Raw genomic sequence first — 19,581 nt, forward strand, 5'->3', positions numbered from 1 at the left:
ATTTACCATGTTTTTTTTTAGCTTCCTGCACCTACTGTAGTTATAACGGATAAAATCCTACCTTAAAAGTGCCTTTGTGTTTTCCAGGCACTTGACTTTAATAGTAGTTTATCAGACATTGTCTAAAAACGTACATAGGCTACATTGAAAATACATTTGACAGTCTATATGTCTCAGTTTTTGTCAATTTCTTAGCTTTTTGGTAGTACTTTTTTATGTTTGTCTTTTGTGTTTATGATCTTAACACACCGCAGAATAAAAGACATAACACATCTATGTTGACCTAAGAAACTTGAACCCAGAGACATCCAGTGAGTTTTATTTAATCAGGTTAATACTTTAATTACAATGACTATGTATCTGTATTGTGCCAGAATGGAACATGTAGTCCAGTAATATTCAAATGAATATGCATGCAATATACTGTATGATATGCAACTTGTATTTACATGATTATTATAAAAAAATTAATTAACTTTTGTTGCATTTGTTGTGCCCCTGCTTTATTGGGTCTGCAGTGCGACCAACCACACGACACCACGCTGCACAGACTCATATTGTTCTCCCGGTAAGGTGGCCCTACTATTTCACTTCAAAGAGTGGGTGATTAAGTGTTTCAATAGAGGGAAAATAGGGCAGAATGAAAGATATTGCTTGGAAAACACCTGCTGGCTGTGCAGCTGTGCGTGTGTGTATATGTGTGTGTATATGTGTGTGTATATGTGTGTGTGCAGCCGTCCTCGTCTCCTTCTCGTCTCCTTCGATGCATTTTGGATTCCCCGGTTCTCCTTCCCTCCTCTTTCCTCCTCCTGCGCTGTTACGCCCGCCTCGCGTGACGTCACGACTCACCTGTGGGTGGGTGTCGGTTCTGGGGTTAGCTGTAGCCGCAGGTATTAGCCAAAACATTGGTAGACTCACGGCAGCACAACAAGAAGTGTCCGAGGAGCGCAGACGACGCGAATGAGCCGCGTCGCAGTCGTTCGGTCGAGGAAACCGACTCCGGGTTGAGTGAAGCGTGTTGTTTCGTGGAAGTCAAGTCACCGGGAGCTCTGAGGGCGGTCGGAATCCGTCTTTTCCTCCTTGTTTGTCTTCTGAAGCGCTGGCAGAAGTTTTTTTTTTTCTCCGCGAGACTTCCGCGGTGTGCTCGCCGAACAAGTTATCTGAGATAAAAAGACGACCACAAAAGTGTTTCCTCTTATGCGGTAAGTCCAAATGAAAGACGTTTTTAATGTTGAATGAGTGTTGGTCTTACGTGTGTCTCCCCCTCACGTGCACTGTAGGCCAGGCGAGCTTTAGAGCGCGCGACCCAATGGGCCAAATAATGACCCCGGCCAGCAATCAATGCACTCTTTATTTATTTACATTCTCCGAGTTTCCGGCGGAGGTTGCTTCACTGGGAGCTCGTGTTTACGACATATCTCTTTTACTCATGTAACGTTTATTGCTGCACGTCCGTGGGCAGTTTTACACCTGGTTATTATTTCTGAACGTGCCTCTCCCACACCAGGTCCCAGGTGTTCTGAGCCATGCCTGGCCACAGCACAGGGGCTCCCCAGGTGTCCCGCCACCACAAGCACCACGTCGCCAGCTCCAGGGCGGACAAGTACCGGCCCGCCCGGACCATATCCAGGGACAACGCGCCCCACCAAGACGCCTCCAAGGCTCCTCGTGGGGAGCATATGCATGAGCACAACACTGACCACACCCGGTATTCGGAGAACAAGTATGGTCGCAACAGAGGCCACCCACGAAACGGCACGGGTCGAGGCTCAGAGACTATAGGATTTATCCCCGGGTCAGCGGACACCACGCCTGCCAGCAGACATGCCTGTGGCTCCTGCGCCTCCATGGGCTGGACTGGCTGTAAGGCTCTTATCTGCTGCGTACTGACCTGTGGATTTTATGGCAGTAGAGAGCCCTGCCTGCCCGTTAACGAGAGCTCCACGGACCACCCCCCTAAAGCAGGCATTGAGCCTCACCCTCCCAATGGCATGGCTGTGACCAATCCCACTTGTGGTGTCCCTTTGGAGTCCAGCAAGTCTCCTAAAGCCTCCAAGTTGCCCGCGAGTGACAGCTTCCGCTACCCGGATGTGCGCATCGCCGGTCAGACGGTAAGGTATCCGGTTGCTGCCCCAAAACGAACCCGTACGCCCGGCAAAGGGGAAAGCCAGCGGCCTGTGAGCAACACCAGCCTGTTGTCCCGCGATGACTATGACCTGGACGACCTGAGTGACACGGGCACAGACATTGACTCCCTCATCACCAAAAAGCTGCTGGAGCTTTACGCCCTGCACCAGATTGACCAGCTGGCCAAGTGCACCTCTGACTCCTCTTTCTCCCGCAAGACCAACGAGATCAGCGAGCTCATCTACAGCATCGCTCAGGACTACAACCTGGAGGAGCAGGAGGCCGAGTGCAAGCTCGTGCACGGCGTCATCCGCATCAGCACGCGAAAGGGCAAGAGGAACAAGAGCCATCCGTCAACGGGACAGCGGCCTAATGGGAGGAGCGACGGGACTCTCCCTGACAGTGGCAACGAGACCATGACCAACACTTTCGTCAGCAGCGACTGTAAGACTAAACTAATTATCATTAATAATTACTGCTGCGTGACTATTTATTAAATGCTGCATGATAACTCTTACCACCATCTGGCTGCCACATAGCAAATATAGCAATCCTCTCATAGTGTCTGTTGCAACGCTGCTTGTGTCGCACAAATACACCAGGTAATGACCTAACAATAATATTTTAATTAATCTGAGGCAAGTTGATACAGGCCCACACCGTCTCGGAATGCGTATTGCGCAATAGCCGAAGTGACCGGATTAATCCTGAAATGAGAGTACATTGATGTCTGTTGAAGCTCCTTGTTTGCCTGCGCTCACTTTGTCTTCTCGCCCCGCCGCTACAGTTCCAGAGGTGAAAGTGTCGGAGCAGACGCCATCGGACGAGTTGGCGAGGAAAATGAGGCACTACAGCGGGAGAAGTGAGTGCATTTTTGGTTTTGGCTGACATAGATGCAAGTATGATGATTTAGTTGGATGAGAGAGTGTGCAAGTCGGGCACCAGAGTGTGCAAGTGTGGGACACTTTTTTTAATAATATATTTATATTATATATAATTATTGGCACAGTATTTAACTGTGCAAATGAGTAATCAGCTAATTTGGTTAATATTTGTATGCATTGTGCAGATGGAGGTCTTTATTCATCCTCGTCACTGAGGTATAATCACCACCCCGGTGAATCGGTGCGCGGGGCTCAGGCCAACTATTGTACCTGCTGCAGCTGCAGGCTTTTCCTCTCTACTTCCCATCAACACGCACACCTCTTTAACGAGTAAAAGCCTCACATTCCTGCCCCTTTCTCCACATATGTTATAATCCCTCGCTCATTAGACGCCCCCCCCCCCTCCCTTACCTGCCACCTTACACCCACCTATCAATCTGCCTCATTCTCCATTCCCGCTCAGCGGTCATGCTACACCACCCGCTCCGAGCAGCAGGTCGAGTCACAATAAATATACACGCCACATATCGACAACTCAGGTTACAGATGGATTAATGCGCACCGGCCTCTCGTCCGTTGTTGTTCCGCGGAGAGGCGGTTAAAAGGACGGCGTGTCCCGTTACACGTCTCTGAATGAGGGCACGCCACATTGTGCTTCCACAACTTTGTGGAATGTGTCGGTGTCCCGGGTTTTACGTTCGTGCATGAAATTGGGGGGGGGGGCGGCTATATTTTGTGTTTGTTTTTTCAGGATATTAAATAAAGCTCCATCTCTCACAGCTTACTCCTCCAGCACCGCCACAGCCTACTCGCCCTACCATCACAACACGGAGGCAAACTCTTCAGGCGCTCCTATTCTGCTCTGAAGGGTGACACAGACACAGGTCGTACCTGTACCGACAAGAGACGTAGCCAATCAGATGGACAATGATATTCTTCTGCTATTATTTTTGTTGTTGCTGTTACTGAGTGGAGCACCTTTTTGTTACCAGGGGCGGTGCTACTTCTGCTTTTAGTGGTCCGGCTAGTGTTTGCTATTGGAGTGCCATTTAAATTTGTGGACTTTTCTTTTTTTTTCTCTCCAGCAAATGACCCACTGAGGAAACAATTGATGTGTGGGTGTTCTTTTTAGTTTTTTTTTTTTTTTTACACAGGGAAAGACAATGCCAGTGTGTATGTATTTGTATGCGTACACATATGTTTCAAGTTGTTTTCAGAAAAAGAAACATGACTACACTCCATGCAATCTCAGCAGTGAGAGCCAGAGGATAGAGACTGGTGGTAACGTAACTGTCCTCATTCTTGTCTGTGATTGTTTATGCAAGCCATTGTTATGTATATGTACCTATGGGCTTTTTGAATCCTGCCATTTAGACTCCTTGAAAGCATGTATTGACCTGAAAACTGCATTGTTAAGCCATATTTTGATGTACATATTTTAAATGTCAATGTTACTGTCTGGGTTTTTAAACCATTTGTGGCATTGACCACAGTTTTTTTTAATTCACAGATAAGTCTTGTTTTTAACAAAATAAAAAAAAGCTTGTTTATGCCTTTTTCATGTGCATTCAATAAGGAAATACAGATGTCCTCTAGTTCATATTTTAGCTTCCACAAACTAAATCCTATTATCCTACTAGCTAATTCTCCTCTTTATCTCGTTGGATTATTGTTGTCAAGCTCATCTCCTCGAGGTCACCGTGTTGTGCCAGGAAGACTTTTTCCGCCCTCGGCAAAAGAAATAACTTGTTTGGCGGGTTCTGACAAAAAGGAAATAAAATCCTGGGCTTTGTCTTTGTCATTTATCGCAAAGTAAAACAATCTAAACCTTATCCTGAACTTTATGAAACTAATTATATATATATATATATATATATATATATATATATATATAATCTTAAAAGTAGTTTGCACCCTTACATGTTGTCCACTTGGGAAAATTATTACATATTACTATCATGGGCACCAAAGATGAAAACCAATGTGAAGACTAATGTCTGTTACTAATTTCTCCTGAAAATAGGTGAAAAGATGTTTCGCTTATTCATTTGAATTCTTCTGTGTCAAATGCAGTTGCCCTGTGTAACCCCGTTTCCTCTGGCTCTCTGCCCCCGCCAGCACATTCCTGTTTTACCTGTATGAGGTGTCGTGAAAAAAGCTCACGGTTTCACAACTAGCATACCACAGGCTGGGAGAGGGCTCGTTCTATATCAAATATCTAGCGGGCAGGTTGTTAACAGTGTGCTTTGTTTTTAAGTTTCTTCGGATAGTTAATTCAGCATTCACATATTTAATCCACTTTAGTGCATTCAAAACGGTGGTAATTGTTTTGCGTAGTACTTTTATTTTGTTAAACATTTGTGTATGTGACAAGTGTATCAGGGTTCAGGTTTAATTCACTCGTGAATGCTTCTGTGGGATTATAGTTTCTCAAGCGTAAACGTGTGACTTTCACTATTTTCCATGAGAGGGAGACAAAACACACTGAAATGACTGTAATTTGTGGTCATAACAGAAACATGAAAGGGGGATTACTTCCCTATATTTCTCAGTCTTTCTAGATTGGTGTTAGGTGGTAAACCTTTCACAGGATTATGACGTCTATAAATAAATATACTCACCAATGATATGCTACGCAACCCTTCCCTTTGGGTTTAACATGAAGGTGAACGCATGTGTGTAGTTTCTCCTGAGTTTCATCCAACACTAACGATGACAGACTGTCGCTCACTGGGTTTAAGCCTTACATTTTACATTTTAAAACTACAAATGTGTGCGGAAAAAAAACACCTGTCACACCGGAGGCTTTTCATATTATTGAAACAACTTTTCCCATATTTTAAGTGTCTCTAGAGACAACTTGAAAATAATTTAAAACAAGGAGGCTTGAGCGATACTTGCCTGCACAACATGTCGGTAATGAGGGACATGCCAAATGAGCTGTTGGGTTGAAGATGTCCATAACAGAGTGTTTCTATCCAGTGCTGCACCTGGTACTAAATACCAATATTCTGGCTTGCTGTGAGTGTTTTTAAAAGATTGAAACAACTCTTCACTATTACGTTCACGTATAAAAATATATTTATTTGAAATGTTCTGTTATCACAGCATTTATTTACAACATTGAAGCAAACGGAAAATACCTTCAACATAAGATACAGTGGGTTCTGTATGTTGATGTGTCAAAGGTCAAATCGTTCAACTTCAGCAGATAAAAGATTTTCAGACTGGGCCTAAAGTGACCTGAGCTTCAATGTGAATGTAAATAATTCACAGTCTCTTGTTCACCAAGTCACATTCCACTTTCAGGCATTCCTCCATGTCATGAGGAAAACATTGCTTGGGTTGGTCAACGATAAGCAACAGTAAAAAAAAAAAAAAAAAATCATTGGATTCAGTCCAGCTGTCCTCTTCTATCTGCAGAAGAGCATGTCGACCAACAGCTCCAGCAGATCCGCCGGGCCGGTCACGGGCCGGAAGAAGAGTTCAGTAATGAGGCTCGATGTGATGCTCTGCAGCATGGAGGCTGTGAGGAGGATTCGAGCAAAGCGCTCCCGGTCCCCTGGGTGAAGGAGCTGGACCACCTCGCTGAGGGCATGCTGAGCCTCCTGTTGCAGGCCTTCAACAAACAGAGCTGCCTTTAAATCTGGGACATCTGTTGGGGCGTAAAGGCAAGAAATGAAATACTGAAACATACACGTACAATGCAGTGTTTGCAGTGTTCTTCCAGCACGTTGTTCTGATTTCTACATCCAACATCAAATGAATACATACCTGGATTAAATATTGTGATCCCTTTGAGGTACGCATACTCCTTTGGACTCAAATCCAAGCTCCAAAACGTTTTGAGGCAGGACTGGAGTTTGCTGACACCGGCCACGGTGGGCTGCTCCCTCTCCATCTCATATCGATCGTGGCGATTGAGGAGAATATTTTTCAGCATGCTGTCAGCCGGTGTGTCCGTCACCTCAAAGTCCACATGCTCCTGGGCCAGACCCAAAATAAAGAGCGGTGCCCAGCAGCTCTTGAGAAGTGAGAACTGGTCGTTTGGTGGCATCTGGTTAAAAGCAGGTAAGTTCTTCATGAAATGGACAGTTTTGACCAGAACCGCTGACGCTTCTTTGCAGATCTCCGATGGCCTTCTCAAGCACACTGTCCGTCGCAGCTCACAGTTGCATCTATGAGCCATTGAATTGTAGTTGAAGCCGTTTTGGCTTGTGTTGCTGCTATCCATTTGGCTCAGGATGTTGTAGAGGATAGGATTCGAAAGCGTGTCGGTGTTGGTTGTACAATGACACCTGTTATCCATTTTTATAGGCTGTAGAGATCTGTGCAGGTAAATGTAAGAGACTTCTCAACAGATGGGCTCTGCAAGAGCTTGTGAGTACTGCTGCTTCCTCCAGTGTGCCTGTATTTATAAGGGCAACCCGCCCCGCTAAGTAGACCTTGACTTGTCAATACACTTTCTGTGAAAAACAACCATGCGCTCTGCCAGGTGACTGACGGAATAACCCTGGGAAACTGATAAGCTTTTCTCAATGAAAAGGATCTGGTGGAGTAACGCCTGGAAATCGAGAGGGTTGGGCCTTATCTTGTAGTCGGTGTCATTAACCCAGGCAGTACCAAGCTACCAAGGACTGCAGACTGCCAGCTCACACCTGTAGAACTGGAAAGAAGCCAAAGCAGAGCGGGGCCATTGACCTGTAAGTTGTGTCCTCATGAAGTGTATCAAGTTTTTTTTAGTTTTTTAAAAATAAATGTATCCATTCTAACATCGGAACAGGACTGGAATTTAAAAAAAAATAATTTGTCGTATAAAACTGCTCATTCTCTTTTCTTTTCTTTATTTTACTATAGTTTGCCTTTGATATTGATTAAAACAAATAAAGAATACTTAGATACACTGAATACACTTTGCATTTTTATTTTTCATTTCCTTTATTATTTAAATTCTTAAATGTAATATGTTCTGCCCTGCTATTTTATTTTATTGTATATAATGTAACCTTGTGGGGATGAATAAAGTCTAAAAACTATCTATCTATCGATCAATCGATCTATCTATTAATAAGAAAGGAACTCCAGTTTATGACATCGGTAACAGGCGGTACACAGCGTTCCAGTGGTCATTTAAATTGGTTAACCCTCATTTGTTATCTTCCCTGTGCCTGGCACGGAGGCTTGAAGCTGATACGCTAATGAGCTTACTTTATTGTTGTCACAAATAAACAGACTTCTCATTTTCAATGACACGTCCTTTTGGTTTAAACATTTAGCCCCGTGAACCAACTAAATGTGTTCCACATTGTATAGACAGCTGACCTCAAACATAACATATCATATGTTTATGGGGTCACCTGCTGGAAGCATCATTGTGGACGTTTTAGAATAAGACCTGAACCAGAGGGCAGCGGAGTCAAGGACAGTTCAGTGAATGACTGCAATAAAGAGATTATGAGCCAGACACTACTGGCAGCACCCGCCACCGAATGTTTGTGTTACTTCGTCAGTCTCTTTATCCCTTCAACAAATTATCCAGAATAGGTTACTCACCTCCTCTTATTTCCTGGAGTGATCTCATTATGATACACTACTGTGGTCATTCATGTAAGATGTGACTAAATCATAATGGACCTCTGCTTCGAATGCGTGATAAAAAAAGACGCAAAGTTATCTTCTCGAATGTGATCCTTTCAGCAAAGTGACTTGTAACGCCGCCAGAAAGCCCTCAAGCTTCATGAAGCATGGCGGCTAGTTGTAAACGCTTGTGATAAGCGTTGTGTTTATAGACGTTTGGAGCAGGCAGAGACGGACACGGAGGACGGACGCTTATCTCCACCAAGACAGTAAAAATAAAATGGCCTTCATATCCTGCTGTATTCTGAGATCAGGCAAGGGAAACCGGTGAACATGATGTGATTGGCTGGCACCTTCAGGAGGTCTTGGCCTTTGAAAAAAAGAGATTATTGAAATACATACAAATTATAAAATGTATGAAATGTACACTTGACTGTAATAGCCTTATCAAGTTAAGACTATGATAATAAATAAAAGGCCAACCGTTGCATAATTTTGAAGATAATTGGTTCAACATATCCACTGAAAGACCGTTTGCTTTTCTGGTAAAATATTGACTTTTGCTCTTCCCCTGATTTTATTTTGTACAGGTTATTGAACTCTCTGTTTATACTTGACCTGGCACTTGACCCTGACCTACTGCTAATAGAGCGAAGGTTCATTTACCTGACTCTGTTCTCAGAAGGTCGTCGACCCAAAGGTGGCAGTTAGTCTGACAGCGTGGCGAGAGGTCATTTCAATCGCTGGTGGGAAAATATTATTAGACTTCACATTTTTTGTTCTTTCAGGTTCACCAAAAAATTTAGAGAGACACCACAACTTTAAGTACAAGCTAGATCCAATCCAACAATACAGTTTGAATGATTTTTTTTAGGTCAATAACTTTAAGAATAAATTGCTGAAAAGAAATTCACAATATAATACTTGAGAGATCAGAGTGAATACTAATGAAATGGTTCATCCTGTGTCTTTGCATTTTACAGGCGTTTGAGATAAAGTTAAACACATCAATATAAAAACGGCCATTCCAATTTGTAAACATGTGCACAGCATATTTCAAGGTTTTCCCTTTGTTTCTTTTTTTCTTTTCAATGACTCTACTTCTAGACGGTGCTCCGCCAGCTAGTACTTGGAAAAGCAAAAGCTACATACTAACTAACATAATGCTAAACCTTTTAGGCACTAACCAAGAAGTGACGGTACTGAAAGCTGGTATTGAATGATTGGTCAGATTCCCAGTCTTGTTTAGTTATCCTTTGATTAGATATTTCCTGAATTACACTATTTTGTTTATAAGTTCCGCTAGGTTAGACTTTGGCATTTAAGAATGTTCAATAGCAGGAAGTGTTTTTGTTTTTATGGAATTTTAAATATTATGGTTATGTTATCAGCACTGGTATGTGAAAAGAAATGTAAACAATACTGAGTGCCACAGTTTAATTCTAAAACATTATCTTCATTTTATGAACGAGGCCAAAACTTCTGTGCAGAGACCAATGTGTGTCTTTTGTGACAGGTCATAGTACATAGATCTTCTCTTCCTTGCTCATTGTTTTTTATATGTATTTTATTTTCCAGAACAACTGGATATTTGGTGCATCTATTTGTGGGAGTGCTTACCCAGACACAGCAGGGCCCTTGTGTGTATGAAATATGTGTTTGAAAGTTGACTCATTAGTCGATTAGAAAATCTGGTGTCATGTTTTTTTTTTTACCTGTAATTTCCAAACATGTACGACACTTTTGATGATTAGCATGGACTTCAACAAGGCAGGGTGGCTATGACTGATGCACAATAAGTGTGTAATATGGTGTGTAAAGTGATGACATGGTACAGTCACTCCATTCTAGTTTTACTGCCTATTACTATCAAACACAATGATAAAAAGCTGAGTTGAAGGCCAAAGAGTTAGTTAGTATAGTTAGCTAGGGTTAATGAACTCTGGCTGAGTACATTTAGTGATTCTCTTTCTCAACAAGGTTAAAAATGTACTGTGTTTCATAAAGGACAGAACATGTTGTCATTTGTCCTGCTCAAAAAGATACTGTATGTAATTTAAGAATAGAGCCAGAAACGCTGTCTTTAAATTGCAATTTGAGTCTCACGATTAAATTTCTCCGTTTAGCATTTTAACTTTTAATCTTATCAATGAGACAGGGATCACTATCAATGTTCTGCTCAGTGAGTTGCTTGTTAAAAATGAATGTATTTGTAGATTCCCACAGTGAACCATTAAGAGCGATCTCTTCTAAAAATGCCTGTACTAAGGATTGAACTATTTCCCCCCTTTGTACAGTTTTTGTTGGTTTGTTTTTTTATTGTCAGAGAGCGTTTGGGTCTGACTAGTGACACATTGTCTTGGCTAAACTGCTCTTTGTTTATCCTTGGATGTACATCACTATCACTAATTTCCTGGATATCAGGGACTGCAAAAACTTCATGGTGAAACAACAATGCACATAGATACAGAGGTCTAAGACCATCAGAGATTATATTTATTTGTAATTATTTGGGATATATGGTTTGATATTTGAGATGGCATACTTTCATGACAGATAAACTATATATATATATATATATATAGAGAGAGAGAGAGAGAGAGATCATGTATCTTATATCAGTAGCCTTTATCTTTTGCCATTGAACTCTGCTTGTCTTTGTTTGTTTTTCTGTAAAATGTATGATAGTATACAGTATACTTCATAATATACACATACATATATATACCCACGGTTCTGTGCTTGGTCCCCTCCTCCTCATCATTTACATCCTTCCCCTTGATCACATCATCCGTCGTCATGGTCTCGACTTCCGCTGCTACGCTGACGACACCCAAGTCTACTTCTCCTCCAAGACCATCACCTCAGTCACCCACTCCACTCTCACCGCCTGTCTCACTGATATATAATCATGGATGCAACAGAACTTTCTCAAACTCAACTGCAATAAATCTGAAATATTCATCATCGGCCCTAACTCCCTCACCCGCTCAGCCCAGACCTTCTCTCTCAACATTGATGGCTCCATCGTCACCTCCTCCACCCAGGTCTGCAACAACCTCGGTATCATCCTCGACCCCACCCTCTTTCCTACCCCACGCCAACCACATCACCAAAACTGCTTTCTTTCACCTCAGGAACATTGCACGCCTCCGGCCCTCCCTGTCCTCTGCCACCACTGAAATTCTCATCCATGCCCTCATAACCTCCACACTTGACTACTGCAACAGCATCCTCTTCGGCTCTCCCAACAAAATCCTCAATAAACTTCAGTATGTTTAGGACTCTGCCGCTCGACTGCTCACCTCCACCCGCCGCTATGAACACATCAACCCGGTCCTACGCAACCTTCACTGGCTCCCGGTCAAATTCAGGTTAGACTTTAAAATATTACTCACCACCTACAAAGCCCTAAACAACCTGGCCCCTCCCTACCTTTCAGACCTCCTCCCCCTTTAAGCCCCAATCCGTTGCCTCAGGTCCGCCAGTGCAAACACTCTGAAGACCATCAGGACCAAGCAGACCTGGGGTGACAAGGCCTTCACAGATGCTGCACCCCCCCTTCTGGAACGCCCTCGCCAACCACATCCGTCAGGCTCCCACCCTATCATCATTCAAGCAAGCCTTCAAAACCCATCTCTTCAAACTCACCTTCACCTGCTAACCCCTGCACCCTACCCTCCACTACATGACTCATTCTGCATAGCTTCTCCAGTTTTTTCCTTTTTACCTGAAATGTTCTGTTTGTTTGTTTTGTTTGCTCCTTGTCTTTCTATTTAGTTTTGTTATGTTTGTCTATGCCTTATGTAAAGCGTCTTTGAGTGTCTAGAAAAGCGCTATATACATTCAAAGTATTATTATTATTATGATATAAGTGTACATATATATATATATATATATATGTATTATATTTTCTATATACCTTCCATATAAAATAAGGGAAATGGTCATAGAGAAACGATATAATAGTGTAATATAAAGAATATTCTATGGAGTAGCAAAAAAGTCTCAGGAAGCGGAAGTGACGTCCTTTCTGATGACGTCTGCCGTCCAGAAAAGAAAACAATCATGGCGGACTCTGAAAGCGTATCTCTGGTGTATTTGGCAATAAGCAACATTCCTGTTGCTTTACGCTCCGCGGATTTGAGGAATTATTTCAGTCAGTTCATAGAAAGCGGCGGTTTCCAGTGTTTTCACTACCGGCATCGACCGGAGGTCCTCAGGGAGCCCGAGGTGTCCGGGGAGCCCGTGTGTAGTGACGGCGAGGAGGGCAGCTCCAAATCCCCGGACACCAACCCGGTAACGCGCACCGGCTCCCCGAAGAAGCAGAAGGTCAAGACGTGCTGTTGCATCGCCTCGCTTCGTGCTCACGATGCCGACAGACTCGTCCGGATGTATGCGGGGAATCACTGGATCGACCCGAAGGGGAACTGGCTGGCGAGACGTTGTGTTATTAGACGAGTAAAGGTTGCACGCGACCACGGTTAGTGAAGCGGCGCATACCGGTGACGTCATTCTTCTCGAAATGTGCTTCTTTTTATTGCTCCTTGTACATCAAATTGTATTTTGTCTTTTTTAAATATTCTTTCAGATGATGGGTCATTCCCCTATAAATCAAAGCACGAGCAGCGCCACCGGGTGTCCTTGACGGAGAGTTTCACAGAGGCCGACCTCAAAAGTCTCTCCGAGCTGAATCCACCAGCTCTGATGCAGAATGGGAACGTAGGCACACCCGTGAAAGTGTTCCTGCAGCTCATCCAGTCCTGCCGACTGCCTCCGCGTCTCATCCGCAAGCTGGGCCTCACTTTCCCCAAGACCAGCTCCAACCGTCGTTACGGCAACGTACCGTACCAATATTGGGACACCTGGACTCTTCCAGCCACTGAAGAGACCGTGTTAACAGCTGCTGGACATGAAATTTCAGGACCGGGCACTTTGGCCCCTCGATCCTCGAGACCGAGGCTGCTAGTTGATCACACGGCAACAACAGAGACTGAAGAGCCACAGAAGGAGAAGGAGGAGGAGGAGGAGGAGGAGGATGCACAGTCCTGTGCGGATGATGTGGGTTTAAATCCATTCCTATTTATGAGTAAAATATAAATGCACAGTTAACAGCATCTGTAGGCTGTTCACTGAAGTTTGACAAGTATTAATTTTGTTGGCTGTAGGATGATGATTACTGTGAGGAGTGGGAGCGCCATGAGGCTTTGCATGAGGATGTAACGAGCCAGGAGCGAAGCAAAGAGCGGCTGTTTGAAGAGAAAATTGAGTTGAAGTGGGAGAAGGGCGGCTCAGGCCTGGTGTTCTACACCGACGCCCAATACTGGCAGGAGGAAGAAGGAGGTACGCAACAAAATCAATCATGCTGTTTTCCACACTTACCAACAGAAGCTCTTTTATATGTACCTCTTGAAATATATAATAACATAGGTTTACACATAAACATAATCTTATCTTGCATCTTATCTGATTTATGTTTACATTAGCCAGCATGCCTATGGGAAGTCAAACCAAAACAATAATTTTTAGCTGTGGTTAGTTTGTACATAATTTGAATAAACTAACATCCACTTTTCTATTACAATAATAGATATTAAAAGATCAACTTTGATGTGTGCAGAACTTGTCAAAATCTATTCAAAGTACATTTATGATTTAAAAATAATATTATATATAAAGTGTATTTGCTTGATGACATTAATAACATTTATGTCTCCTGTTCTTTTTAGATTTTGATGAACAAACGACAGACGACTGGGATGTGGACATGAGTGTTTACTATGATAAAGGTATGTCACGTTTGTTTTACATCTGTGATTAACTTAATTGACGAAGGGAACCAAGCTGAATTTTTTGTGCAGGATCCGTTTTTCTTTAATCCAGCTCTTCCTCTCACAGATGGAGGTGATATGGATGCCCGTGACTATGTCCGAATGCGGTATGAACAAAGGCTAAGAGAGGGTCTTGAAGATGGATCTGGACACAGTCAGTCTATTGGCGGCTTTGAGAAGTTTACTAAGGTAATGAGATGGGCTATTATTTGACTACATCTTTTCTACCATAGTCTATAAGAGCATTTTCTGGATATTGTTTTTTTTTTTTTAGGGCTTTGGTCGTCGTTTGATGGAAAAGCAGGGCTGGAAGGATGGTGAAGGATTGGGAAACAGTCGGATTGGGATTCCTGACGCCCTTGAGGGTGATGGCCAACATCCCAATTGTAAAAGAGGCTTTGGGTAAGTAGAATATAACTGCTTGCATGTATGCCAGTGAGTGGACACTGTTTTAAGTCCTGATGCTAATGTATTTATTCTCTACAGGTATCATGGAGAGAAACTTTTCTTACATCCTATAAAAAAGGCCAGGACAGATTTTCATATCACTACAGTGTACGACAAACCCAAAAACATCGATGAAGGGGACACCTTGCTGAGACGTCAACCAAACACTAGTCTGAAGTACAGAGGCTGGCAGCCAGGTGGCACCATTGGACCACGACGATAACAGTTAAATTATTGTTATTCCACAGATTTTGTACTCGCATATTTTTGTGTTTATTAAAACTTCTTTTTTTTTTAAACTTTTCATTCACTTGTGCTGATTTTGTCATTATATAAGATTACGCAATATCTCAAATTACTATCACTTTATTTCACTTGCTCCATATTGTTATGGAACTTCATGGTGTGTATTAAGGATGCAGCGGGAGTTTTAGGCGCACATAATATGTTAAATTCAATCAGTCAAATGCAAAAAAAACACAGCTTTTATTCTGACATCTCGGTTACGTAACCCGGATGTACTTAGTAGCGTAGCCGGTTAGCAGCCGATGTACGCATGCAAACGTAACGGCGGCAGACGGTAATTATCCATCAGTACTTGTTACGTTTGCAAATAAAAGTTAGTAAATTAGTTCGACTTCTCTACGGCCACACATGAACTTACACAGTTTTCTCGACTCCTGCTCAAGTATCGAGGTTTTGCTTTGAAAGTAACGTTAACGGTTGTTAAGCAGGCGTTTGCGTGCTAATATCTGACACCGACTGACCCCACCAGGTAACAACCTGGAGGCTGATTCCCTGCATAGGACATCACATGTGGGCCCCTCTGACACCCTGGTCCCGTCTAATGTGAGCTCTCCATTGACACCATGTCCGGTCACGCTGGAGCAGCGTCCTCCCTGCGCTTCGGCCAGGTGGTCATCGGACCTCCGGGCTCTGGGAAAACCACCTACTGTCGGGCCATGCAGGAGTTCCTAACTCAGCTCGGACGCAAGGTGGTCGTGGTGAACATGGACCCCGCAAACGAAGGACCTCCGTACCCCTGCGCGGTAGACATCGCGGAGCTGGTGGCTCTGGACGACGTCATGGAGGGCATGAAGCTCGGACCCAACGGCGGCCTCCTCTACTCCATGGAGTACGTTGAAGCCAACCTGGACTGGCTGGAGAACAAGCTGAAGGAGCACGGTGACTGTTACTTCTTGTTTGACTGCCCTGGACAGGTGGAGCTCTACACCCACCAGACTTCAGTCAAGAATATATTCTCACAGCTGGCCAAGTGGAACTTCAGGGTGAGCCTCTCAAACTATCATGGGATGGAGCGATGACGTCCCCTGAGCATTTGACTGACTCATCATCTGCGGTCCTTGTGAGTGCACAATGGTACCACAGTGTAGATCACAGGTCTTGTGACTCTCCCACCCTTTCTCTCCTTCTTTAAGCTGGCGGCCGTGCACTTGGTGGACTCTCACTTCTGCGCAGACCCAGCCAAGTTCATCTCTGTGCTTTGCACCTCTCTGTCGACCATGCTGCACGTGGAGCTCCCCCATGTCAACATCCTCTCCAAGATGGACTTGATTGAGCAGTATGGCAAACTGGGTAAGTTACAAATGTTACCCGTCTCAAAAAATATAGATTCTTACTTGTATATTTTAGGATTACACCTGTAATCGGGGGCGACTGTGGGTCAGTGGTTAGCAGGTCCGTCTTTCAATCAGGGGGTTGGCGGTTCAATCCCCGCCCTAGTCAGTGTGTCCTTGAGCAAGACACTTAACCCTGAATTGTTCCCTGTAGCTGTTCTACAGTGTATGAATGTAACATGACTGTAAGTCGCTTTGGATAAAAGCGTCAGCTAAATGACATGTAATGTAATCGTATAATTTATTTATGTATTTTATTCATAATATGATATACCGTGGTGACAGTTTTCCTTATTGGTATTCTTGTGCAGCCTTCAACCTTGACTTCTACACAGAGGTCATGGACCTGACCTATCTTCTCGATCACCTCGCCGCAGACCCCTTCTTTAAAAAGTTCCACCGTCTAAATGAAAAGTTGGCAGAGGTCATACAAGATTACAGCCTCGTTTCCTTCGTGCCTCTCAGTGTAAAGGTATCATCATTTGTTGCTGTTTTTGAATAATTTATTGTTCTATATTTCAAAGAATGACCCTCAGGTTCAATATAGTTTACACTTCTGGTGGTACAATAAGATTATTTTTACGATAATTCCAATTGAAACATGCTTCAGTAAATTGAAAGTGTAATCCTGATTCAGAACGGGATAAGGTGGCTCGAGCTAATATAGAGGCCGGTTGTACATGGCTGTCATCAACCTTCTGAATGTAGAATCATTGAATGAAAATGACCTTATATAGGTTGTATGCTGTACCAGTTTTTATTTATTTCAGGTATAACATTGTATATATTTTATCTCAAAGCTCAGGTTGTATGTATGCTCTGCAGCCATTATTATTATAACACAGAGACTCGGACCAGCCGTTGGTTCTTTTTTGCTGCAGGAAAGTGAACACTGATCAACTGCATATTGCACACGGCGACACACAAAGCTCACTTTTCTTTTAAAGCAGGTTATTGCTTAGTGATTACCAAATGTCAAGTCTGCTTTGAGCTAAATCCCAAACTCACAGATCTAATGAAGCCTGACCAGCTTCATCAAACCTGCCATACATACAGAATTTAAGCCTTGAAGGCTCAGTTTCTACATTATACAAGCTTTGTTTAAAGAGTAATACATTTTTACATGTTCACTTATTTGACACCACATACTAATTCATTGTTAGTCTCATGTATATTTCCATTCTGTGGACTGATGAAAGGCCACTGAGGGAAGAGAGTGGACAGCGTAATACGAATACCGTCATTATATAATTGTAGGGGGGGGGGGGTGCCCCCCCATGGGTTAGGACCCACCGAACAGCCACACTAGGTAGAACTAGCTGAATATGTCAAACTCTAATATTAAGTCACCTAAGCCAAATTACATTTCTAAAAATCACTCAGGACAAATTTCATCTCAACAGGTAACTCATGAATAATTTTTAGCATTTTATATCTCGCACTGGATCAATTTTCTGCAGATGGATTGGACTGTTAAAAGGGGAGTGGGCTGTCAGCACTTTATTCGCTCCCTGGCATTATTTCCTCATGGAGACTGATATGATGCTGTCTGTGTACCCAGAGAAAGGAGTCTAGACTACTGTGCCATTACTGCATATGGGACTATTACCTTGAAGCTGCTCTGTCTTCTACCCCCTTAAAATGAAGCAGCCACTGGTTTTTCCTAGGTTACCAATGGTCCTTAAACAGCTAATTTAAATAACAAAAACTCATAATTTTGACCTTGAGAAGGACGATATGCTAAACTCTGACCACCGGAGGAAGTTTTAGATTTGATGGCTTTTATATGCATATGTAGCATCCCTCAAAATACCAAATACCTTGATAAACACATTCCCAGGCTGAACGAGCTGCACACACTCATCTCCAAGAGGGCTGACAAGTGAAACAAATCAACACTGACTCTTGATAGGAGTGAGTGTGTGTGTGTGTGTGTGTGTGTGTGTGTGTATGTATATGTGTGTGTATATATATATATATATATATATATATATATATATATATATATATATATATATATATATATATATATATATATATATATATATAACCCTCAAATGCTTCTCTTTTCTGTCTCCAGGACAAGGAGAGCATGATTCAGGTCTTACGAGCAGTCGACAATGCCAATGGCTACTGCTTTGGAGACCTGGAGGAGAGGAATCTGCAGGCCATGATGTCAGCTGCTGTGGGGGCAGACTTCCAGTTCGACTCGTATCCTTTCCTGATCTCTGGTGACTCACGGTGACTCATCTGGTTCAAAATCAAACGTTAAGATATACGGAAGGCGGCTGAAAGACTGAATATTCTGGTGTTTATAATGACTCGGCATGAATTGTGCTTAAAGTAACCTGACTCTTACAATGTACATTTTAAAATGTGATTATGTTTTGGTAGGATTTCCTTAACAGTCCCTCAGTACTCTTGGAGTGCAAGAGCGATACGTTGAAACCAGGGGAAAGACTGTGGAGGAGGAAATGATGGATCTGTAAATATAAAAGGACACAACTGGTGGCCTTTTTAGCACCAGTATACCAGGGGAGTCTTTGCAGCATCCATCTAACTTGGCCTGGATTCTGAGCCTCTCTACAACAGTGGCAGTGGAGAGATGGGACCTACATTTTAGTGTTGTAGATGCTTCAAGGTTGCACCACACCTCATAAAAGTCACTGTAAGGAACACTGAGGGGAGCTTCTCTTCAGTTATCTCAGATGTTACGTTTTCAATAAATGCCCTTACATTTTTTTGAAGTGTATGCTTTAGGTTTTGTTTTGTTTTGTTAAATGTTTTTGGTCTCCTTATTTTACAGGACACACAAATCATATCACGAGGAGGTCACGTTAATGAGCATTGTTATGTGTCCTCTGTTGGAATGCATTAACTGGAAATAAAAGATTATTGTTGATAATCCTTGGTGCTTGTTATAGATTGCTATTGCATACTTTTAGTTATTAAAGAGTGTTGTGCTTTTGGAGACTTGGAGAAGTGTGACAAAGATGATACAGAGGCTTTTATTTTTCCTCATGCGTGTCCTCCTGCCATGTGCATATTATTGAGAGAAAATAATATAACTTGACAATC

General features: G+C 42.9%; 4 protein-coding genes across 7 annotated transcripts; 3 read left to right on the forward strand and 1 right to left on the reverse strand.

The window, feature by feature from the left end:
* Positions 1-1,078: 1,078 nt before the first annotated feature.
* On the forward strand, positions 1,079-4,515 carry kdf1a (keratinocyte differentiation factor 1a). 2 transcript variants are annotated; one of them, XM_034554469.1, is made up of 4 exons: positions 1,079-1,202; positions 1,508-2,571; positions 2,915-2,989; positions 3,792-4,515. In XM_034554469.1, the coding sequence occupies exons 2-4, from the start codon at positions 1,527-1,529 to the stop codon at positions 3,875-3,877; spliced, it is 1,206 nt and encodes a 401-aa protein (XP_034410360.1). In that variant the 5' UTR covers positions 1,079-1,202; positions 1,508-1,526; the 3' UTR covers positions 3,878-4,515. The 2 variants fall into 2 exon arrangements, with proteins under 2 accessions (XP_034410360.1, XP_034410359.1); XM_034554468.1 differs by lacking the exon at positions 3,792-4,515 and adding an exon at positions 3,197-3,523.
* Positions 4,516-6,424: 1,909 nt separating this feature from the next.
* Positions 6,425-7,427, reverse strand: nr0b2a (nuclear receptor subfamily 0, group B, member 2a). The gene is made up of 2 exons (XM_034554028.1): positions 6,786-7,427; positions 6,425-6,666 (listed from the first exon to the last, which is right to left on the reverse strand). The coding sequence occupies exons 1-2, from the start codon at positions 7,318-7,320 to the stop codon at positions 6,425-6,427; spliced, it is 777 nt and encodes a 258-aa protein (XP_034409919.1). The 5' UTR covers positions 7,321-7,427.
* A 5,208-nt stretch (positions 7,428-12,635) lies between these two features.
* On the forward strand, positions 12,636-15,732 carry gpatch3 (G patch domain containing 3). Of its 2 annotated transcripts, XM_034554102.1 has the most exons (8): positions 12,636-13,071; positions 13,180-13,649; positions 13,757-13,931; positions 14,318-14,377; positions 14,487-14,608; positions 14,694-14,821; positions 14,906-15,091; positions 15,642-15,732. In XM_034554102.1, the coding sequence occupies exons 1-7, from the start codon at positions 12,657-12,659 to the stop codon at positions 15,087-15,089; spliced, it is 1,554 nt and encodes a 517-aa protein (XP_034409993.1). In that variant the 5' UTR covers positions 12,636-12,656; the 3' UTR covers positions 15,090-15,091; positions 15,642-15,732. The 2 variants fall into 2 exon arrangements, with proteins under 2 accessions (XP_034409993.1, XP_034409991.1); XM_034554100.1 differs by lacking the exon at positions 15,642-15,732 and having other exon boundaries at positions 14,906-15,172.
* gpn2 (GPN-loop GTPase 2) lies at positions 15,369-19,255 on the forward strand. Of its 2 annotated transcripts, XM_034554104.1 has the most exons (6): positions 15,369-15,446; positions 15,642-16,155; positions 16,306-16,462; positions 16,815-16,975; positions 18,584-18,714; positions 18,920-19,255. In XM_034554104.1, exons 2-6 carry the CDS (start codon positions 15,736-15,738, stop codon positions 18,990-18,992), a joined length of 942 nt encoding a protein of 313 aa, XP_034409995.1. In that variant the 5' UTR covers positions 15,369-15,446; positions 15,642-15,735; the 3' UTR covers positions 18,993-19,255. The 2 variants fall into 2 exon arrangements, with proteins under 2 accessions (XP_034409995.1, XP_034409994.1); XM_034554103.1 differs by having other exon boundaries at positions 15,387-16,155.
* Positions 19,256-19,581: the final 326 nt, after the last annotated feature.

The sequence above is a fragment of the Cyclopterus lumpus genome, chromosome 16, assembly GCF_009769545.1.
Source record: "Cyclopterus lumpus isolate fCycLum1 chromosome 16, fCycLum1.pri, whole genome shotgun sequence".
NCBI lineage: Eukaryota > Metazoa > Chordata > Actinopteri > Perciformes > Cyclopteridae > Cyclopterus > Cyclopterus lumpus.